At 38.7% G+C, this 23996-nt stretch overlaps 1 protein-coding gene across 1 annotated transcript in view; it reads left to right on the forward strand.

Annotated features, from left to right (window-relative positions):
• Positions 1-1797: 1797 nt before the first annotated feature.
• LOC115469314 (disintegrin and metalloproteinase domain-containing protein 28-like) overlaps positions 1798-23996 on the forward strand; it is a 90317-nt gene continuing 68118 nt past the window's right edge. Inside the window, exons 1-7 of the mRNA XM_030201821.1 lie at positions 1798-1869; positions 6407-6489; positions 7025-7101; positions 15297-15372; positions 15801-15877; positions 16883-17066; positions 22656-22715. Of these exons, the coding sequence (XP_030057681.1) occupies positions 1818-1869; positions 6407-6489; positions 7025-7101; positions 15297-15372; positions 15801-15877; positions 16883-17066; positions 22656-22715 (609 nt within the window). The 5' untranslated portion in view covers positions 1798-1817. The remainder of the gene's footprint in view (positions 1870-6406; positions 6490-7024; positions 7102-15296; positions 15373-15800; positions 15878-16882; positions 17067-22655; positions 22716-23996) is intronic.

Consider the following 23996-nt stretch of genomic DNA (forward strand, 5'->3'; position numbering starts at 1 on the left):
AGGGATATGTGTCATTGCAGTAATTATTTTCCAGGATACTGTGATGTGTGTTGAGAGGTTGACCAGACTCAAGTGTACTATAATGGCAAAGTTTTAAGTTATGGGATTATGTAACTTAATTTTAAAATGTCAGTGTTTCCAAGGTTTCTATAAGTGAACATGTGGTTTCTTTTGATGCAGAAAAGCTCCCATAGATCCGATTCACACACCTTTTTTTTCCGTTAAAAAACAATGTAATCAATGAATCACACATGCACACTCACAAACACTGCGTGTCTGCATTTATACTTGTAATGAGAGGAAAAACCTCATACTACTGTTGCCACTTGGTTGCTTTTAACCGAAAAAATAGTATTGGCACACAGTGAAAAAGTAATCATAGGTAAAAAAGTAATCATAGGTAAAAAAGTAATCATAGGTAAAAAAAAAAACCTCTCATCTATTTAATTGTGGTATAACAATCCAAATCCACTTATCTTTTATCAATGCTCCATTGCTCCATTGATACTCTTCAATACATTGTTTTGGAAGGACCCGGACTGGATGCATTATTATCATTTTTTTCATCACATCTTTTATCATCATTTTAAGACATTTTTTGCATTGCTTAGCAGTATCATATTTTTTGTGTTACTCGGCAGTATCATGCATGAGTTTTTGATTAACTCTAGAGGCCGGTTGGGGCGTTGGGAATTGCAAGACGTCACGACACCATGTCCCACTCCTATGTGATGATCGGAACGTTTAAAAGCAGAGGCGTCATTTTGCCAATTGGCTCCTTGCGATTTAGCGGCTTGCAGCTCCCAGGGTACAGGAGGTTTCCTTGCACCGTGTCACTGCATTTGAGTGTTTAAAGCGATGATTTCATTCTTTGCTTTTCCAGCTCCCACAGTTGTATGGTGAGGACCCTTGACGAAGCGACAGCAAAATGGGCTCTCATTGAAAAGTATCCATGGAGCAATGGAGCATTGATAAAAGATAAATGGATTTGGATTATTATACCACGATTCAGTGGCGTAGCCACAGGTGGGCCTCACTTAGGGCTTAGGCCCACCCAACAGTAGCACACGTTTAGCGGTAGCTGTTGGGGATCCCAAGCTCCGTCAGCTGAAGACTTCCCCCTGATGGTAATGAAAACGCTACTCTCCATGATACTGGCACCTGCACATGCTCAGTTTTCAGTGCATGCCTGCTTCAGACTGCCAAGGTGGAAAGAAGCATTTTCCCGCCAGCGGAGATATTTTTTGGGTGGTGGTTAGGGGGGGGGGGGAGCTACGCCCCTGCCACGATTAGATAGATGAGAGGGTTTTTTTTTTAAACCTATGATTACTTTTTTACCTATGATTACTTTTTCACTGTGTGCCAACACTATTTTTTCGGTTAAAAGCAACCAAGTGGCAACAGTAGTATGAAGTTTTTCCTCTCATTACAAGTATAAATGCAGACACGCAGTGTTTGTGAGTGTGCATGCATGTGTGATTCACTGATTACAAAGTTTAGAAACAATCAAGGAATATGAGCCATGTATATGTCTACATATAACAAGTTACAATACTGCCTGTTGTGGTACTCTAATCTGTCATCTCTATACCCTGTCTCTCCAAATACAGTGAGTGTATGTGGGATTCTGAAGTACACACTGTGTTGGTGGAGGAAACCCTCTCTTACTCCTCCCCACTCTCACCTTTCTGCCATGCATTGTCATATGTGAGCACAGGGCTGTGATGTATGAATTGGGCATCACCCTTAAGGACAAGGATATAAAAACAGCTGGAAGGAGTGAGTTCAGGGCTCAGACGTATGACTTGTGATCCACAATGCCAGAACTTCTTCTCCTTCTTCTACCTATGCTGATTACAGCAGGTCAAGGTATGTTATAGCTCATGGATAGCAACTGGATACATTAGTCTATTGTATGTGTATTTCAAAATGTCTATTAATCTATAAACTGATATACAGGAGTTACTGCTGCATATATATATATATATATATATATATATATATATTTATGAGTTGGCAGATATGTCTCTATTTATTGTAGCTTCTACTCAAATTATATTCACTTTATTGCTATAACCCTAAACAACAGCCAAGCTCTAATTTTATCTAACATTTCAGTTCAGAAACCATCATCTAAATTAGAAAGGGATTTGTTTTTTTGTTTTTTTTTTTTGGGGGGGGGGGGTAATTTACATGCAGATAGAAGCCCAGACAAAAATATCCAAGGGTATGCATGCATATATGAATATGTTGCCAATGCATAACACAAACTTTTATGTAGTATATGTGCAAGCACTCTGAGTGGAGTTGAGGTAGACCCACTAAATACACAGGTGTGTCATAAAATATGTGCACGCCTATGCAAACATAAGTAGAAAAGTTACACCAGCTTCGGAGAGTTACAACACATGCACATGTACACCTTCACAGCTAGGTGCCAGTTATAAAAATAACCTCTTGGAAGATATTTTAATAACTGAGGGCTTCTTTTACAATGCTGCACTGGTGATTCCTGCATGGCAAATGAGAGGAAGCCCATAGGAATTGAATGGGATTTCTCTCATTTGCCGTGCAGCAATCACTATCGTGGCTTTATAAAAGAAACCCTGAGTGCACACATAAATACTACACATGTACACTTTACTCCAGTGGTACCAGCAAATTTTTCAATTAAAATATTCACATAGTCCTGTTTAAAAATAACCCCAGGGAATTACATTTACATCTGCTCCATACAAATTATCTGAGTTATTTTACTTGATCCACATGTATTTTCAAAAGAATGTGCACAGATGCAACCCCCATCTCCCGTCCCACTCCTGAGAACATTTCCATTCAGTTCAGGTAAAGGTACCTATGGGTGAGTTGTAGTATGTAATTTTATGTGCATTTTGGATGTGCGATTTTATAAGCCTGCAAACAGGTGGGAACATGTGGGATACAAATGCAACAAATAAATAAAAAAATAAGTGCTATTTCTGCACAAAAAGCCCTATGGCTTTTAAAATTGCCTGACCATAACATCTGAAGCTGTCAGAGACTGGTATGTACTGTTTCTTTCACATCTTTGGGGGTGTGGGGGTGTGAAGGATTCAATGAGCACTGGGGGAGTAAAGAGGGGTCATACCTTAATCCCTGCAGTGGTCATCTGGTCATTTAGGGCATCTTTTGTGACTTAGTTGTGATTGAAACAGGTCTAGACTAAAATGTCTAGCTTTTAGGCCTGGACATTTTTGCTTTGTTCCATTATGGCAGAAAAATGTCCAAATTTTGGGAACGCTCAAATCCCACCCCCAACAAGCCCCTGACATGCCCCCTTGTAGTTTGGACACACATGTGAACTGTATAGAAAAACATCTTAAAATGAGTTTTGAAAATAGCAATTTGGACATTTTGACAAAAAAAAATGTCCATCTGCATCTTTGTGCTGCTTTCTGAATGTTTTTCTGTTTTGAAAATGAGCCCCATAGTATAATCTGACATTTAAATTACCAGTCAATAAATGCAGATAAATTGTATGTGGTTTGTGCATTCTATTTACTAAACCGTGTTAGCTGTTTAATGTGGGAATTTAATATGCATTGAGGGCTGGATTCAGTAAATGGTGCTCAAAAATGGTGCCAGAATAAATCAGTGCTAAGTGCAATTCTACAAAGGCCATGCACCCTTTATAAATTTGTCCTTAGCACTGATTCCCAAGCCTAAATTTAGTCACTAGACTTATGCCTCCTGAAGCCTGCTGTAAATACTGGCTTCCAAGTTAGACATTCTGAGACCATATTCTATAATTCAGAATGCACCTGACTCGCCAATGGCAATGACCCCTTTTTGCATTATACACTAGGGGCCCCTTTTACTAAGCTGTGGTAAAAAAAAATTGGATACAAACAGAGCAGATCAATCAGTGGTATGGTTCAAACCTTTATTATAAAATAATTGCCCGACACAGATTGTGTTTTCGCCCACAAGGGCTGTGCCAGGGGCTTTCAATCGATGCAAGACAAAAAACAGCAGGGCAAAAAATCAGCAGGTTAACTTTCTCCAATACAAGATCTATAAATTCAATCGATGCAAGATTAAAAAAAAAAACAGCAGGGCAAAAAAATAGCAGGTTAACTTCCTCCAATACACGGTCTATAAATGCACTCGAAGGAGGAACATCATATGGTCACGTTAATCAAGTGCTGATTTATAGACCTTGTATTGGAGGAAGTTAACCTGCTGGTTTTTTGCCCTGCATCAATTGAAAGCCCCTGATGCAGCCCCTGTGGGCGAAACACAGTCTGTGTCGAGTGATTATTTTATAATAAAGGTTTGAACCATACCACTGATTGATCTGCTCTGTTTGTATCCATATTGGATTTTGCAGATCATCTGCCTTCTTGTTTTCTGTTAAAAAAAAAAAAGTGACCTTCAGTAGTTTGGACACGTGAAATTGGCAAGCTCTGGGCCAATTTCTTTTCGTGGCTGGGAATAAAAAGGCTTTTTTTTAAAATGGGGCAGTAAATGGCCGTGAACTAAAATTAAAAGTAGCTCATGGCTATTTATGGCCAGAGCCCTTAGTACCACCCATTGACCTAGCAGTAAGGGCTCATGTGCTACTTGCACGGTAATCATGCAGCATGTGTCAATCTGACTGCGCTGCTGATTACCGCCGGGAATGCCCCTGCGGTAGAAAATAGAAATATATTTTCTACCGTGATAAAAGTATATGCTAACTTTGAAATTACTGCTGGGTGCCCATGCTACCCTAGCAGTAGTGTTGATTTGCCACATGCTACCCGCACATTAGCCCTACCACTGCTTAGTAAAAGGGTCCCTGACAGTGGTAGGTGTAATGCCTTTGAGAATAGCACGCAGCCAGATATGCGTACAAATATGATAATTAGCACCAATAATTTGTTGTTAGCGCTCAATAAATTTGGCTCCCATATATTGAATCTGGAAGTGAGTGTTTAAGGTGTGTTTTAAAATAAGTAAGGGGTTCTTTTGCTAAGCTGTGGCAAAAGGGGGCTTGTGCTGACATCAGCACGTGTTTTTGACGTGTGCTGAGGCCCCCTTTTACCACAGCAGGAAAAAGGATGCTTTTCTAAAAGAAATGGCAGTGCAGCAAGTGAAGCACTTGCCGTGCATCCATTTCTTTTTGGGGGGGGGAGCACTTACCGCCACCCATTGAGATGGCAGTAAGGGCTCCCACACTAACCCAGCGGTAACCTTATTCTTATGCACCTTATCTGTTATCTATATTCTGATTTTCTTTTTCCATCAATGTGATTGTCGTTGTATTATATTGGAAGCCACATTGAGCCTGCAAATAGGTGGGAAAATGTGGGATATAAATACAGCAAATAAATAAATAACCGAGCAGTGCATGCTGGAAGTGGGAACTAACACTGGGCTGCTGCAGTAGCCTGGTGGTACTTCCAGTTTAGTGAGCGGTAAGCCTGAGTTGGGCTTACCGCCGCTTATTAAAAGACCCCCTAAATGCTTACCCCTCATTCTATAACTTGGCATCTAATGTTGGGCATCAAGTGCCTGCATATGTTATTGAATAATATAAAAGTATAATAATATGACACGTAGGTGCCAGTAATTGGCAGTTACGCATCTAAATGCTAGGCACTATTTTCTAATATACATGCCAAAGTTGCTTAGCATGTAATTGCAAGGGGGCATACTTGTGAGTAGAACAAAAGTGGATCATCGACATGTCACCAAGTGACGCATGCTACTTGTAGAATGTTTTCAGTTGTGTACACTGCATGGCCAACTTACACCAGCCATTAACCTGACATAAGTGGGTGAGCCTAAATTTCAGTAAACCAATATGACTTTGTGCTCGTGTTCTCTCATAGCTTAGGTGTACCCTGAAGCCTTTATAGAATTGGCAATAAGTGCCCTGTTGTCTCACCTACATCTTGGCACCAAGTTAGTTAACTTGCATTAAGTACATAACACAGGATTTTACTGAAATGAAGGGAAGACAGTAAGATAGGAGTGGGTAGGGTGACTCAACAGTTAACGTGCATGACAAACAGTTGACTACATTTTCAGAGGTGTAACTGAGGTCATTCCACATTATTTGCTTTTTATTTTTAATGTGCAGTAGCATGCATTGCACTACTGTAGTATCATGGTCATTTCCCCTCATATTCCACGAATGCCCCCAAATAATACTAAGGAGGTTTTGTACTTAACATGCATTCAAAATCAACACTAAGATGCATGAAGTACAAAATCAATCTATCTTATTAAGATAACTGCTGTGATGGAGTGTATACCTCAGTATTGGGTGCTTAACAAGACATACATGCAAGGTTTCAATGCAGGGATGTAACAAGGGTGAATCATCGGTTATATGATAAATAATCTATCAGTCTGTTTTGTTTGATTTTTTGCCTTACAGTGAATCCCACATCACTACCTATGTTAAAGTATGATGTGGTATATCCTGAAAACATTTATACCCAGTATAAACGAGATGTGGAGGTAAGATACTACTTCCTTCTCCTCTGTGAAATCTTGTTGAATATTTTTTTGAAGAAACATTACCACCCCCCCCCCCCCCCGTTTACTAAGCCATGCAGCTTAGAAAATGGGGGGGGGGGGGTAAATTTGTACAGAATAGTAGAATAGCCTTACGAATTCTGAAAATTAATTCATTCATTCATTTTGTTGTGATGACAATAGATTATCTAGACGTTCTAACGGATCTGCTACAGACATAGGCCATATCCAAAAATCACTTATAATACACAGTCATGCACTTTTCTCGTATTATGTCAAAATCTTTCGTCTCCATTTTCATGTTCTTTGTGATACTGATAGATGACAATGGATTAGTATGGAAATGACCTATTATCATAACAAATAATCTACAGTAAGTTATTAACTATGAGACTGAAATCTGTGTTTTCATGTTATTTACTTTTGGAGGATGATAAATATGGCAATGAATGTGCCTTTAGAAGACTGTTTTCATATGTATGCCTCCACTAAATTACTGCTTAATTGATATTTTTAGGCAAAATACCCGGATGTTGTGCAATATAAACTGAACATAGATGGACAGGAACGGGTGATTCACCTGGAAAAGACTAAGTACATTTATGGTTTTCTTGTTCTCTGTTACTGTATTGATTTCTGTATACATGCATGTGTGAATGTTCAATAGTCGTGTACAGGCTTAGAGATAAGCACTGATCAATACTTATATGTCTGTATGTAGTGATAATCCACATCAACGCTTGTCAACCTGATCCTTGGAAACTAGCTGGTCTGTCTGGTTTTTAGGATATTCTCAGTGGATATGCATGAGACAGATGTCTAGATGAACATATGTGGTCCCCCTTTGTATGCAATGATTGATAGGAGGCTACATTCTGAAATGCAAAACTGCTTAAAGCACCTCAAACTGCTATTTAGTATTAATGTTTTGAGGGTGTAATTGTTGTATGTACCAAGTGCAAGTAAATAAAATATATAATATTTAAAAATATATACAGTTAACATGTGAAGAACTCAAAATGAATAAAAGGTATCAGAAAACTCAAAAATTGCATCAGAACCTTTCTAAGAATGTCTCTTCATAAGAATTTGTCTTTGGCATATATGATAAAGAAGACTGAACAGGCTTCATTGCTTTGTGATTTTTATCCGATTTTTAGAAGGCTTATTTAGCTAAAGTAGGAAAAACATGTCTGCTACATGTTTTTAGTAAAATTCTTTTAAGAATAGGGAACAAGGATCATTTTCCTTTAGTTCAAAGATTTTTAAAGCAGCTGGCTTGGTGCTCTGTAACTGATGTGACAGCAGTTTCATTCTAAAGGAATTCACATTGAATAAATCCTTGGCACTCAATCCACATGAAAGGATTCACATTGAATAAATCCTTGGCACTCAGTCCATTTATATGTACTTGGTATAATGTTTTCTCATATCAATTAAGCCCAAGCTACTGCTGCTACAATTACTGCAATGTCTTGTAATTAGTGAACCACAAAATTTGTTTTCTCCACAGATTAGAAACATGTTTAGCTAAGTGGAGCAGATTGATCTTTATTATAAGAGACAGCTGTGGATAGTCCTGGCATAAGTTCAGTTTCTATGACTAGGTTCATAGGTGCAGTAGGCAGAAACACCAAGACTGGCTTAGCTTGTCCCTTATATATGGAATTGTAGAGTAATGCTTAGTTTGGGCAAACCTTGTCACTCACCATGACCTGTTTTAGCTGAGATTGTCTGTGCTATTGAAGCTTCCTAGGCTTGGTATAGCCTGAGACTATATTGTACACCAAAATTTTGTATGCAAATGTACATTAGTCTGGGCAAGAATGGTCACCCATACTATGAGTGGCTGATAAAATAAAAGAGAAAGTGGTGACATTTGTAAAATATAAAAGAACACAAGAAGAACAACACAGAATAGATTACTGGATAAAACTGAAATATGCAAAATGAAAAATACAGCTGGCAAAGTTTCAGGTGGAAGAACAAATGGTTACAAATTTAAAGAATGGTGACAAGACTTTTTCCAGGTATATTAGTGAATGGAGGAAGGCTAGAAATGGAATTATAACTGAAAGATGCTGTGAACTGCTACCTGGAGAGTGATGGGGAAAAAGCAGAAGAAAATACCTCATTTGGCTGTTAAAGGTACGTATGAGAATGAAGCAGATATTGCACCGTTCACAGAAGAAAATGTTTTCAACAACTTGAAAAGCTGAAGGAGGACAAAACCATGGGGCTGGATGAGGTCCATCCCAGAGAAGTTCTGGTGGGTCCTGTTAAAGATTTGTTGAATAAATCCTTCGAGATGGGAGGAGTTCTGTGGGATTGGAGAGAGCAAATATGATCCCTCTTCACAAAAAGGGACACAGAGAAAATGTAGGGAAACTACAAGCTAATAAGTCTTACTTTGGTGGTTGGAAAGATATTGGCAGTGCTGCTCAAGAATATTTTATGGGTGGGTAACTCTTGTCAGATGATACCCCAAACTAATCCAAAATTAGCAGGGATAGAAGTTTTGCTGAAATCTTATATTAAACTGTTAGAAGTTATCCTTAACTCTAGATTATCAATGGATTTACATATTACATATTAAATTGTTTTTATTAAATTGTTGAGGAGACTAAAAAGGTATTTTGAGAAGTACCAGTTTAAATGGATGTGCCATCTTTAGCTCTCTCTACACTGGACTATGTAATGTTGTTTTAATGGATCTTTCCCAAAAGCAGATTTGTAGGCTGCAGGCAGTTCAAAATGCTTTGGTAAAACGACATTTTTTGAAATGACTGTCACTCAAGCGAGTGTGTTTGTGAGTCATTATTAAACCAGCACATTGAAAACGTGAAGTCTTCAGTCTGATTTAAAAGAAAAAAGGTCACTCAAATCAGACCAGGCTGCAATATTACTGATGTCTTCTGACTGTCTGCAGGTATTGATCAAGGGAACATCTGTCTTTGACTTTCTGTCAAGCAAAGAATACTTTATCATCATCATTGTCATTATCATCTAAGTTAGAACTAGTACAGTCTAATTGATCACTTGCATCTTCATCTTCATTATCATCATCATGCTGCCCAGTTACAAAGAAGGCTTTCACAAGGTTGGAATCATTATCTGTTGTTATTTTAACAATTTTTCATCTGATGGAAATCTGTGTTTGAATATCTTTGAGAGCTGATGCAAGAACGTCAAATGTGTGGGAACCTTTCAGTCTTAAGACCAGACAAGCAAACTTCCTTGCTAAAGCCTGTATCAATCCAGTGAACAGTATCCCAATGTAAAAATTTCCATTGGATGACCACCATTCCGTTGTGATAGAGGCATATAACTAGTTACCAAGAATTGCAACCAGCTTCAGCTTCATCTCCTCTTTAATATGACCCAACTCATCACTGGCAACTCCATTGTTCTCATAGGCTTTATTCACTGAACATTCCACCATATTTATCGGCTTTGATTGTTCCTTACACCCCTTTGCGCACACTCTGTTCTTCTAGAAGCCACCAATTGGCTATCCCCACACTTGCTCATTGTATACTTCAATCAACCTTATTTCTTAGCCCCTCTCTTTGACATTCTCTCCAATTTACACTCTGTTTTGACTGTTTTTACCAACATTTTAAGAGGGAGCTGAAAACTCACCTGTTTACTAAGGTTTTTTCTGATAATTCTTAGTGGTATAGGCATCCTGGTTTCTGCCTAGTGCAGTTGGATCTCAACAGCTATCTCTTTACTTCTTAGTTTCTCCCTTTTCTATCATTTTCTTTTCTTATTGGTTGTATTTCCTTTCCAGTTATGTTATTTTATTATTATTTTTTTGTACACCGCCTTGTCTTTTGTGAAGGCGGTATATTAAATTTTAATAAACTAAACAACAAAGGTTTAAGATGAGATGATCCACTGTTTGCATGGCAAGGTTTGCAATAGAAAAATCCTGTTCCTGGTTTTGCTGTGTCATTTGGTTTACTGAAGAATTCTCATTTAGGTCTTGCTTCTGATTTTACTTTTAATTGCAAGCATCAGATGTAACCGAATAAAAGTAGTAAAAATTGGTGAAATTATTACTTTGGTAAAAGTAAAAATAACATATGTTTCCTGTACTTCTTTACAAGCAGTGCTTTATTTGTAGGAAAAAGGTACCGGTACTTATTGTGGGTGAGGTCACCATCTATGACTCCGCACCTATGGTAGCCACACCCACAGTAGCCACACTCCTTATATCAGCCATGGCGCATATAAGCAGTATCATTGAAAATACTATACCAGTATAGGAGAAAAAATAACGTGATTTTTTTTCATTATAATTTCTGTAAGCTGTTACAGCTGCAGTATACCCAGTGCAAAATAAGACAGCAGATATAAATTCTCAAACTGGACATCTTCCAAACACTAAAATTAAAATAAAATGATTTTTTTTCTACCTTTGTTGTCTAGTGACTTTATTTTTCTGATCATGTTGGTCCCAGTCTCTGATTCTGCTGCTCTCTATCTGTTCCCTTAACTCTGTTTCCAGGGTTTCCTTTCCATTTATTTCTTTACTTTCCTCCTTTCTTCTTCATTTCTTGCTCTACATCCATAGGTAAAAGCTGGGTCCTCTATGGACTTGACTGGAGGAGGTATAGAGGGGATCCAGCTTTTGCCTATTTTATCCATCCATGTGCAGTTTTTCTCCTCTTTTCCCTTTCCCTCATCTCGTCAGTATGCATCTCCTTCCTCTTTCCATCCATGTCCAGCATTTTTCCTCTCTCCCTCCATCCATGTCCAGCATTTCTCCTCTCTCCTCCCCTCCATCCATGTTCATCTCACTTCCTCTGTCTTCCCTCCCCTCCATCCATGTCCAGCATTTCTCCTCTCCCCCTCCACTCCATCCATGTGCATCTATTCCTCTGTCTTCTCTCCTTTCCATCCATGTCCAGGAGAGGTAGTGGAGTTAAAAGCAGTGAGGGAATTCAAAAATGCATAGTAAAATAATAACAAAGTAAGTGATGGCAGATAAAGACCTGAACAGTCTATCCAGTCTGCCCAACAGTCACACTCATTATCAATTTATGATTAAATCAACAATGAATTTGATATTATATACTTTATCCTGAGTCTTTCTTTGGCATTTCTGGGACAAAGACTGTAGAAGTCGGCCCAGCTCTATCCTACTACCTACTGGAGTTGCCATCAAAGCCCACTCCAGCCTATCCAAATCCATCTTGTCATTTGCGGGACCCAAACACTATAAAAATAACACGTAACTTAACAAACTTCAGGAAATTACTGAAAACACACTTGTTTGAAAACACTTACAATAAGAATCCTCCTTAGAACTTGATTATTCTATATCTAAACCAACCACCTACTAATCCCTCTAAACTGATTATATTAGCCATATTATCATATTTTTTTTTTCTTTTTCATTATGTGCTATGTAAATTATTCCACAGACATATCTTCCTTAATTCTTACATAGTAATATGTTCATTTAGAACAAACCTCTTACTCTGTTCATAACTATATCTTTTGCAATATAATGTAAGCCACATTGAGCTTGCAAATAGGTGGGTTGCCTAAACAGAAAAAGGACAGAAACAAAATATGACTGTTGAGGTATAATGTTAGACAAGAGAAGTTGGGAACTAAAACTAGTGCCAGATGGACTTCTATGGTCTGTGTCCTGCAAATGGCAAAAGACAGATGAAGATCAAGTCTATGTATTGTATATCACTTTATTATCATAAGCTGTGAATGAGGGTTCTGTGCATCTCAAGGCAGAGGGGAAAACATCTTAATGTTAAGCAGTGCATTTTTTCTAGAGAAAAAAGTGCCGGTACTCAAATGCTAAGCCACTCTTCAGGGGTGGGGTTATCACTGAGGGACCCACCCCACAGCAGCCAGGCCCCCTGCAACCAGTCACAGAATCTATGAGAAGACAGAATTGGTGTGTAGAGCCTGAGCTCTTTCATTAAAACTTGGGGACCATGGGTCAGTTTTAGCAGACAATGGAAAAGGTGCTGGTACTCAGTACCCCCAAGTACCTCCTCAAAAAAAGCCCTGATGTTAAGATGATCTACTGTAAGCAATATTTTTGGTTATAAAAGGTTGTCCCTAAGCTGTATCATATTTAACTACCTATATGTGGTTGGCATGATGTCAAATTGCCAACCAGTGTTTAAGAAGAATGAGTATAACTGGCACAGTGTGGCAGGTACAGCTCTGCCCTGATGGGCAGACTAGACTGATCATGCAGGTCTTTATTTTTTATTTAATTTAATTCTGGCATTTATATTCTGCTTAACCATCACGTTCAAGGTGGAGAACAATCACGTTATAAGCTAGTACTCTCTCTGTCCCTACATGGCTCACAATCTTGGTTTTGTATCTGAGGCAAGGGAGGGTTAGGTGACTTGCCCAAGGTCATAAGGAGCTGCAGTGGGAATTGAACCCAGGATATGGAGATCAAAGTTCACTGCACTAACCATTAGGCCACTCCTCCACTCTGATTGCAGTTTATGCTCTACTTTTATGCAGTTAGTGTTGTGTGTGCAATTTTAAATTAGGAACTATTGTCTTTAGGATGTTGCATGGAGGCTCCATATTGTTTTGTGAAAATGGTTAATGTTTCTACCAGCAATAAATCAGATCACTTATGTAGGCAACTCTTATTACACTTCTCTTCAGTATATAAGGTTAGGTTTAAGAGACTTCTGTATCTTATCAGGCAGTATCATTCTGGAATTCATTGCCATTAGAACTATATATGATGAGTAACTATTCCCTTTTTAGGAAGCCGCTTAAGAATTTTTAATTTAAGAAATATTTCAAAGTGTAATTTTATGATCCCTAAATTGAATGTATTATTGTTAATGTTTCTTTGTATTTATTAGTTAATTGATCTATGCATCATCTGAATAGCTGTTTCACTCTTTTTTCTTTGTAACCTGCATAGAAGGTAATTGTGGGATACAAGTCCAGTCAGTGTAAAGTAAAGTAGATGCCATCATTTACTCTGTTACTGTTTTCACTGTGTACTTTGATTATCCCAAGCCATCCTAGTCTCAGATCCTCAATGCTCTGGGCCTATTGCCCTCTGTAAGCTAGTGAAACAACCCTGCCAAGGCCTTGTTAAACAGTCACTTTCAAAGGCCTCACACACACAACAGAACCACATTAAAAGTTTCCAATATCAAAAAGCTTTAATGTTTCTTAACAAAGCAAAATTCATGGCCCGGTTACAAACTTACATCTTAATTCCTGTTTTACATACAGTCCAGGTTTTCAGACACTGACACGCACACATGTCTTAATATAAGTTCTATGTGCTGAAACTGCAGTCTCGCTTTTCCAGTTCTGCCCAGCTTTAACAGATAATTCCTTATTATGCACTTCTGCTTCATATTCCAGGGCATTTTTTTGCATCTGCAGGTGCACTATTAAATTTTCCCTCTCTTCTAGACTCTGGATAAGAGAGCAAATCTTCCTAAACTAGAATCAAAGCTTCCTATGTAGCTTCTGCATACTTTTCTATTCCTGGACTGGTTTTCACCCAAGAGCTTGTAAACACTTTAAGCTCCATAAGCGCCTGACATGACAGCCTGGAGTGGAGGCAAATCACATCTCCTTCTTCAGACCCCCAGCTACCTGTTGTGAAGACCAAATAACTCCCCATGCTCATGTGCCTGTGCCTAGGAAAACAAGCAAGGAGAGGGAACCTTGCTAAAGTGGCTAACCACCCACTTTTTTGGGGAAATCCATCCTCCTTTCCACCAAATGGTGTGCCTTGCTGTGTGCCCTGTCTGTGCCTCTTCTAAATGACAAAACCTTATTTTTAAATTCCTCTCATAGAATGAGATGGGTTAGTAATCAAGCTCCTGGAAATTTGCTAACTTGCCCTTCTTCTAGGTTTCTCACCTGTTCCTTCAAAACTCCAGCCCTACTGTCTGCTGGGAAATGTAGTCAAGTTTTCTCCACCCTGAAGCACATGCTCCTTCCAATTCCAGCCTTTCTGCCTGCTGGGAAATGCAATCCAGCTTTCTCAGAGAAGTTTATGCTTTACATTTCCTTATGCTTAAGGAATGGAAGTTAACCCTAACTTTTACCCATTACTTTCTCACAAGACAAGCACTGTCTAGCTGTTTGTCACAGAACGTACTTCCATGCTCTGCAGTAACATTTTGTTTTGGAAAAAAAAATTAATTTCATTGTTCCCTGTGGTGGTTCTTCTAAGCTCACACAGGTGGCTTCAAAGCACAAAGTGAGAGCCACAGGCCTGTTATTCAATTCCACCCTCTTGAAGAATGGTTCTTGTACCTTTGTTTGCGTGAGGGCTCAGGACTCTGCCACTTTTGCTTGAAGGGTTTGTACATTGGGTCTCATTCCTGTTATTTTGGTACTTCATAATACAGGGACATTAATGCACTAAAGTAATTAAACATAGTAGCCAAAACTTGGTAGCTGCAGGGGTCCTACTCCTTCAACAAACAAAAATATCACTCTACAAGGGTGTTCCTCTGGTACAATCCTTTCTTATTCCTCAATCAGAGTTTCTTTTTCACATTCTCCTTCTATCCCCACCCCTAGTCTTTCACAAATTGTCTGAACCAAATATGCCTAAAGTTAGATCATTTGCAAACACATCTATGAATGCCTCCAGCTCTGAAATAGGAACTGGATTTCTCATGTAATGTGGATGAATGGCCTTGAATGCCAAAAATGAACAGGCATCTCATTCCTCTTGCCTTCTGTTTAACATCTCTGGAGCTGAACTATTAGCTGGAATTATCTGCTCTTTTGTATTCTTTTAGTGATCTATCAAACAACTTCACTGAAACTTATTACCAGGAAGATGGTAAACAAGTAACTGGAAGTCCTCCAACCTTGGTAATGAAAATATTTCTTTTATGTGAGCACTTTCATTTCTTTCAAGTAGACTATCAAAATAAATAGGTTGGGTATTTGCGTGTTCTATACCAGATAATTTACTTACGTATAGAACTATCAGCGGCATCTGTTTCTTCTCTAGCTGGCTAAGAATATTTCTATGGTACAGATATTGTCAAAGTAAAAAGAAATAAATTAGATAGACATAGACAGATATATATGTGTGGGTGGGTGGGTATAGATATATGTGTGTAGGTGTAGATATAAATATAGATATACACATATACATATCTACACATTCACATAAGCATACATACATACACATATACACAAACTACTAGTGTATCTGAATGTAACTCACCTTGAGCTACTACTCAAAAGGTGTGAGCAAAATCCAAGTAAATAAATAAAATATACTTGCATTATAGGACCACTGTTATTATCAAGGTTATATCAAGGAAGAAGAAGACTCCTCAGCTAGCATCAGTACCTGCAATGGTTTAAGGTAAGCTTTCAGTTCTTTGTATGGTAGGCTTCTAACTTCCTTTTCAACTCTAGGGTGGGCAACCCTATGATCACTGGAGCTCAATTGGCTGGGATAGCAGAGGAAGATAGAGAGTTATCTTGGAGAAAACTTTAAGCAATGATATGGACATGTGAATATGAACCACTGAAGAGTGAGCTCAAGAAGAAGACCAATTACTGTTTCTACAATGAAAGTGTGTTCAGAACAAAAAGTATGCACCTTTCAAGTTTTTAAATATAGTGAGAAATAATTCTTTGAGTGGATCTAGATCTAAGATTAAAGGGAAAACAACAGAACCAGGAAATAGTCAGTACAGCTACTTTAAATGTATGAGGAAAAAAAGAGAAAGGGGGAGAAGATGCACTGTCTTATAGTATTGATTAGCAATTTTTGGTCACATTTTCCAAGAGCAGTATGCATCTGGTATTCACTTCATATGTGCTATTACCCCTGAATTCTATAAAGGTCACCCAAATTTGGACACACCAGGCAGATACCCATGCAAAGTAAAATTAACATGCTACTAGCAATCAGTTATTTGTGTTAATTAACACAAATTTGCATTTGAACATGCATCTGTCTAAGCTGTTCTATGACAATGTATGCCCAAAATGTCTCGCTTACAGTCCAAAAGGGGGCATGGCCACAGGAGGGGCATAGGTGGGTCAGGGGTGTTTCCATATTTTTGGCACAATGTTATAGAATTCCTGAGTTGAGCACCCAACTTGTGTGACAGGATTTACACCAGGTTTCAGCAGGTGCAAGTCCTCATACCCAAAACAATTTGAAGGAATCTACTCTGAGCAATATTCTACAAAGGGCACTCAGCCCGGAGCACCATTTATGGAATAGTGCTTAGCACACCTTTTTCCCAGTGCCTAAATTTGGTACCATTTATAGAATCTACCCCTTACTGCCTATGTTACTATAACAATACAAATAGAACAGGGATTATGGTTTTCTAAGCTAATGACTGTTTTACAGTGGATTTGTCAAGATTCGCGATCAGAAATATGGAATCGAACCCCTCCAGCTAACAAATGATGAAGAACATGTCATCTATGACTATGCAAGTCTGGAAAGTGACACCAGTGTGTGTGGTGTAACCAACTCAGCCTGGAATGATGAGCAGGTTCTTGAGGCCTCGCTCCCCAGTGAGAGCTATAATGTAAGTGCAAGCTGGGTAATCATGGGAAAATACATTTAATATATTGTCCTATTATACCTACAGTAAGCTATATAGAAATACATTTAAATAACATTTACTGATTCTAAAATAGATATTCAATCTGAGGCCAAACTTACTAGGAACAGTCAATGGTAATAGCAGGGTTAGCATTAGAGTGATACAAAGGCAATTGCCCTGGGCCCCCATGCCACAGTCGTCCCAAGCCTCCCTGAAGCTGAAGGTACTACAGCCTGCTGGTGAGCTCTGGGGGTCCCTCCAAAATTTCTGTACTGGGGTCCAGTATGTCTAATACTGGTCCTTACCTTTTCTCCCTGCCCTATCAGAATTCTGGGTTCACTGAGATTGACAATTAGAATCCGTATGCCTTGATGATCCCAAACCCCAAGGTTAAGTAGGGGACTATTAAAAAAAAGGGCAATTAGTACACCTCATAAATAGAGATTGCATGATGAGGAGAAATATCATAGATTTAATGTGTTACCAGCACCCATTATAAACAGGGAGTTTTTGAAGAGTCCTACCATGTTGCTATTTGAACCATGCCAACATTTACTATTAGCCTAATTAGCCACATCTGAACATAAAAAATGTGCTGCACTGTATTTTTGTAGATGGAAATTCAAAAGTGCTTAATTAAGGTCAAATTGAAGCAAGAACGGCTCCAAGTGCTAAGAAATGGGAGGCTTAGGAGTAATCAATCCTTTCTCGAAGCATTCAACCGCTGAACCGCCATTTATGAAATGCAGTAGCACAATTCCGCTTGTCTTTTTTTTCTCCAAGGATGTTGGACCCATTTCTTAAATTAGTTTGCACTTAGTAACCTCACCAGCTACCAATTAATAATGCTGAAAGATATTTTAAAAACCTACATTAATTTTGATGTTCCTGGAGAATCCTAGAAACTGCAAGTGTGATCAACAGAGAAAAATGTAGACTGATAAAGAGCAAATGGCCTATCCAATCTGCCTGTCCATGCCATCTACTCTCCCTATCACTCCCTTAGAGATCCTATGTACTTGTACAAAGCTCTCTTGAATTCAGATTCTGTTTTTCTCCTCACCACTTCCATCAAGAGGTCATTCCATAAATTCATCACCCTTTCTGTGAAGAAGTATTTCTTCAGGTTACTTCTGAGTCTATTCCATTTAACCTTCATCCTATGCCCCTTCATCCCAGAGCTTCCTTTCAACTGAAAAAGACTTACTATTATAAAGACTAATAAGACTATTATAAAGAACAAAATTATAGAGCATATTCAAAAGCATGGATTAATGAGACGTCAATATGGATTTAGTAAAGGGAAATCTTGCCTGACCAATCTACTACATTTCTTTGAAGGGATGAACAAACATGTGGATAAAGGTGAGCCAGTTGATATTGTGTATCTGGATTTTCAGAAGGCGTTTGACAAAGTACCTCATGAAAGACTCCAAAGGAAATTGGAGAGTCATGGGATAGAAGGTAGTGTTCTATTGTGGATTAAAAACTGGTTAAAAGATAGAAAACAGAGAGTATGGTTAAATGGTCAGTATTCTCAATGGAAAAGGGTAGTTAGTGGGGTTCCCCAGGGGTCTGTGCTGGGACCGCTGCTTTTTAACATATTTATAAATGAACTAGAGATGGGAGTAACTAGTGAGGTAATTAAATTTGCTGATGACACAAAGTTATTCAAAGTGGTTAAATTGCGGGAGGATTGTGAAAAATTACAAGAGGACCTTATGAGACTGGGAGATTGGGTGTCTAAATGGCATATGACGTTTAATGTCAGCAAGTGCAAAGTGATGCATGTGGGAAAGTGGAACCTGAATTATAGCTACGTCATGCAAGGTTCCACGTTAGGAGTCACAGACCAAGAAAGGGATCTAGATGTTGTCGTTGATGATACGTTGAAACCTTCTGCTCAGTGTGCTGCTGCGGCTAAGAATGCAAATAGAATGTTAGGTATTATTAGGAAAGGAATGGAAAACAAAAATGAGGATGTTATAATGCCTTTGTATTGCTCCAAGGTGTGACTGCACCTCGAATATTGTGATCAATTCTGGTCACCGCATCTCAAAAAAGATATAGTGGAATTAGAAAAGGTGCAGAGAAGGGCAACGAAAATGATAAAGAGGATGGGACGACTTCCCTATGAGGAAAGTCTAAAGCAGCTAGGGCTCTTCAGCTTGGAGAAAAGGCAGCTGAGAGGAGATATGATAGAGGTCTATAAAATAATGAGTGGAGTTGAAGGAATAGATGTGTAGCGTCTGTTTACACTTCCAAAAATACTAGGACTAGGGGGGCATGCGATGAAGCTAATTGTAGTAAATTTAAAAGAATCAGAGAAAATGTTTCTTCACTCAGCGTGTAATTAAACTCTGGAATTCGTTGTCAGAGAATGTGGTAAAGGTGGTTAGCTTAGCAGAGTTTACAAAAGGTTTGGATGGCTTTCTAAAGGAAAAGTCCATAGACCATTATTAAATGGACTTGGTGAAAATCCACTATTTCTGAGATAAGCAATATAAAATGTTTTGTACATTTTTGGGATCTTGCCAGGTGTCTGTGACCTGGATTGGCCACTGTTGGAAACAGGATGCCGGACTTGATGGACCATCCTGTGTATATCTTTTTGAAGGTGTGATCTCCAGAATTGTACACAATATTCTAAATGAGGACTGTAGACAAGATGTTGCCTGGAAGGTAGTGGTGGTGGTGAAACCTCTCTCCAACTGCCGACCGAGTTTTATCCTCAATAATTTTTGCCTCAAGCCTTTGTTATAGTGAAATGGAAGGGCAGTTGGTTTGATGGATAGATTCATCACTACAGGCGGTGTTGTGCGGTTTCCAGACCAGAGGTTGTGCTGTAAGAGACACAGAGAGGGAGAGTAAGTGTTCAACACAGATCAAATTGGAGGGGGGGTTGCATTATATGTTAAAAGGGAATTGAGTCAAATAAAATAAACAGTCCACATGACACAGATAGCAGCATAGAATCATTATGCATAGAAATTCCATGTGTAAAGGGAAGGAGTATTCTTGTAGGGCTGTACTACCATCCAGCGGGACAGAACGAACAGACAGATGAAGAAATGTTTACAGAGATTAGGAAAGCTGGCAAATTGAGCAATGCTATAATAATGGGTGATTTCAATTCCCTAATATTGACTGGATAAATGTTACATCAGGGAGTGCCAAGGAGATAAAATTTCTAGATGCTTCTTGCAGCAGCTGGCCCATACCAAGGACACTCAGAGGGGCATAATCGAACGGCACCAGCCATCTTCAGGGTGTTTTTAATTACCAGCTCCGCAAAGGGGCGTGCCAACCGTATTATTGAAAAAGATGGCCGGCCATCTCGTCTTTCGATAATACGGTTGGGGCCGGCTAAATCTCAACATTTAGGTCAAATGTTGAGATTGCCGGGTTTACAGATGGCCGGCTTCAAAAAAGTGGGAAAAAATCCAAGTGCTCGTCAGGGACATCCTAAATCAAAACTATTTTTGCTTGGCTTTTTCAGTAGTACCAGTGCACTTGGATTTTTTGGGGGGGTGGGGGGTGGGAGGGGATTGGTGACCACTGGGGGAGTAAGGGGAGGTCATCCCCGATTCCCTCAGATGGTCATTTGGTCAGTTGGGGCTCCTTTTTGAAGTTTGGTCATGAAAAAAAAGGGACCAAGTAAAGCCGGCGAAATGCTCGTCAAGCCTGGCTTTTTTTTTCCATTATCGGGCGAAGCCGGCCATCTCGTGAGCACGCCCCCATCCCGCTTTCACTACCCTACCAACATGCCTCCTTGAAATTTTGCCAGCTCCGCGACAGAAAGCAGTTGAAGCCGGCCAAAATCGGCTCTCGATTATACCGATTTGGCCGGTTTCAGGAGATCACTGCCCATCTTCCGATTTGTGTCAGAAGATGGCCGGCGATCACTTTCGAAAATGAGCTGGTCAGTTAATTTATTTGTTGTCTGTCTAGAACCGTGTCAAAGACTTTCCTAAAATCTAAACTCACCACATCTAGAGCTCTCTCTATCTGGTCACACAGTCAAAGAAATTAATCAATTTGTCTGAAAAGACCTGCCTGTAGTGAAACCATGTTACCTCAGATCCTGTAATCCATTGGATTCTAAAAACTTTACTATTCTCTGTTTTAAAAGCATTTCCATTAATTTAGTTACCACAGAATTCAGACATACCAGCCTGTAGTTTACAAACCCTTCCTTACTTCTAATTGGGAGGGACCCACATCTGCTCTTCTTCTCCAGTCCTTCGAGACCACTTTTGACTCTAGAGGAGCATTGAAAAAGTCAGCCAGCAGAGTCGCTAGAACTTCCCTAAGTTCTTTCAGTATCCTCAGATGTATGCCATCCGGCCCTATCATTTTGTCCACCTTTAGTTTAGCCAGCTCCCCACAAACACAGTCCTCTGAAAATCATTTAGGGACTACCAGACCTCCATTCCTATTCCTTCTGCAGTCCTGCTCCAGGGCCTTCAGCTGTGAACACAGAACAGAAATATTTGTTAAGCAATCCTGTCTTATCTTTATCAGCTTCTACATATTCCTCCCCATCACCTTTGAGTCTCACAACACCACTTTTGCACTTCCTCCGCCTATCATTATCATATCTAAAAAATGTATTGTCCCCCCATTTTACCTTATTTTATCTTCAATGGGGCCAATTTTCAGCAGTGGTGGTGAGAGAATTAATTTAAATGCTGGAATTAAAATTAGTACATCTATTCAGCAATGAAATATGTATAGTCAGTAGTAGGGAAAATATGTACTATGCAGTTGCAATCATCACTGTCCATTTAGTTGAAGCCTTCACTTCAACCATATATGATCTGGCACATCAGTAAGCCTAAGATAAATGGATAACTTACCTGTATTGTGGCTAGATGTTGGCAGATAATTTTGCTGCTCCACCCTCCCTACAGCCCTTCACTACATGGATAGTGTTAAGTTAAAGGGCTTTTAATCCTGACATTATCCATATAACCACTGACAATATATGAATATTGAACTTACATGTCTACTACCTGTTTGTGAATGTATAAGCTTGTTTGAATATTGACCCGAGTATTTTTAGTATTAACTGTTGCAGTAATATTATGTGTAGTGTGAATATTTTCCATAAGAGGCTCATTCTAGCAGCAGTTGAAAAATGTTGTGAGAAAAGTAGAATCACTCCAAGTTAATCATCAAATCTCCTTCAGCTAATTAGGGTGTCTCCTACTGAACTGATAGTGCACTTCTCAGATGATATCATGTGGTCTTCTTGTTTTGTATTTCTAATATATCTACTTTCAAGAAATCCCAATAAATCCCATCTGATAACTGAATCTCAAACACATTTTTCAAAAGTCATTTGCAAATCACAAAATAACCCATGAATCATGAAGTGAGATCAGAAAAGTCTATTTGAAGTACAGCAAGTTTAGTGGATCAAAATACTCATATACCTGTAAATGTCGATCTCTTCCCAGAATGCTTGTTTGTTTGTTTGGGGTTTTCTTTCTTTTTTGGGAGGGGAAGAGGGAGTGGAAAAAGTTTAATTAGAATGATCTTTTCTTACAATTTTGTTTATTTGTTTAGAATACAGGAAATCCTGAGAAGATGTATGTCGAACTTTACATAGTAGCAGATAATTCTATGGTAGGTGACTTGCCCAAGATCATAAGGAGCTGGAGTGGAAATCGAACCAAGGATACTGAGATCAAAGCCCACTACACTAACCATTGGGGGTGGGAGGGGTCAGAGACCACTGTGGGGGTATTGGGAGGGGGTCACCCTGATTCCCTCCAGTGGTCATCTGGTCATTTAGGCACCTTTTGTGCCTTATTCATTTTAAAAACAGGTCTAGCTCAAAACATCTTAGTTTTAGTCCTGGACGGTTTGGTTTCGTTCCATTATGGCTGTAAAATGTCCATCTTAAGAACGCCCAAATCTTATCCTTAAGACACCACGACACGCCCCGTTGTGTTTTGAATGCACTTCTGACTGACTTCATAGAAAAATATCTAAGCATTTGTTTTGAAAATGTTGATTTGGACATTTTTGTGAGTAAATCATCCAAATGCTGCTTTATGCCACTTTTTATTTTTTTTTTAATTCTTTATTTATAAGTTTTACATGTACATCCTTTGACATAAATATGGCAATATCAGAAAATAAAATACAAAAAAGGAAATACATACTTGTAACCATTTCTGGCATAAAGGAAAAACCTTTTTAAATTTGTCCACAATTAATTGAATCAAGATACTAGGTAATATAATATTAAAGAAAAAAGAAAAAAATTATTAAACGGTTGGGTCGAAATAGATTTTACAGCCAACGTAACAGCGCTCTCTAATTAGGGAGGCAAATCATCAAGAGGTTTAGCACCTTCCTTCAGTACTATGAATTCTAGCAATTTCGAGGGAGTGAAGAATATATAATTAACTAATTCAAAGGTAACATGACATTTGCAAGGAAACTTTAACAAAAAAAGTAGCTCCTAGTTTAAGCACTCTAGATCACGATAAAAATTCCTGACTTCATAGAAAAACATCTAAGCATTTGTTTTGAAAATATTGATTTGGACATTTTTGTGAGTAAATCATCTAAATGCTGCTTTATGCCACTTTTAGACATTTTTCTGTTTAGAAAATGAGCTCCATAGGCATCCATTTGTCTTATAAAATAGATTGAAAATAGATGCCTACAAGGCCTTCCTCCCATAGGCTGTATGTCATAACATTACTCCCATACGTGTTAAAGGCACCTAATATTTCTAGAGTTAACTCCTAGGTGTTCATCCTTCACATCTCCTTCTGGTCTTCCCAGCTGTTAAAAGGTTTGGTTTCAGATTCTTCTCCATCCATGCATGCTTTTTCCATTCCTTTAATTGTACCAACAGAACTTTACAAACAGGAAATAGATGTCATTTAAAAT

The sequence above is a fragment of the Microcaecilia unicolor genome, chromosome 4 (genome assembly GCF_901765095.1).
Source record: "Microcaecilia unicolor chromosome 4, aMicUni1.1, whole genome shotgun sequence".
Classification (NCBI taxonomy): Eukaryota; Metazoa; Chordata; class Amphibia; order Gymnophiona; family Siphonopidae; genus Microcaecilia; species Microcaecilia unicolor.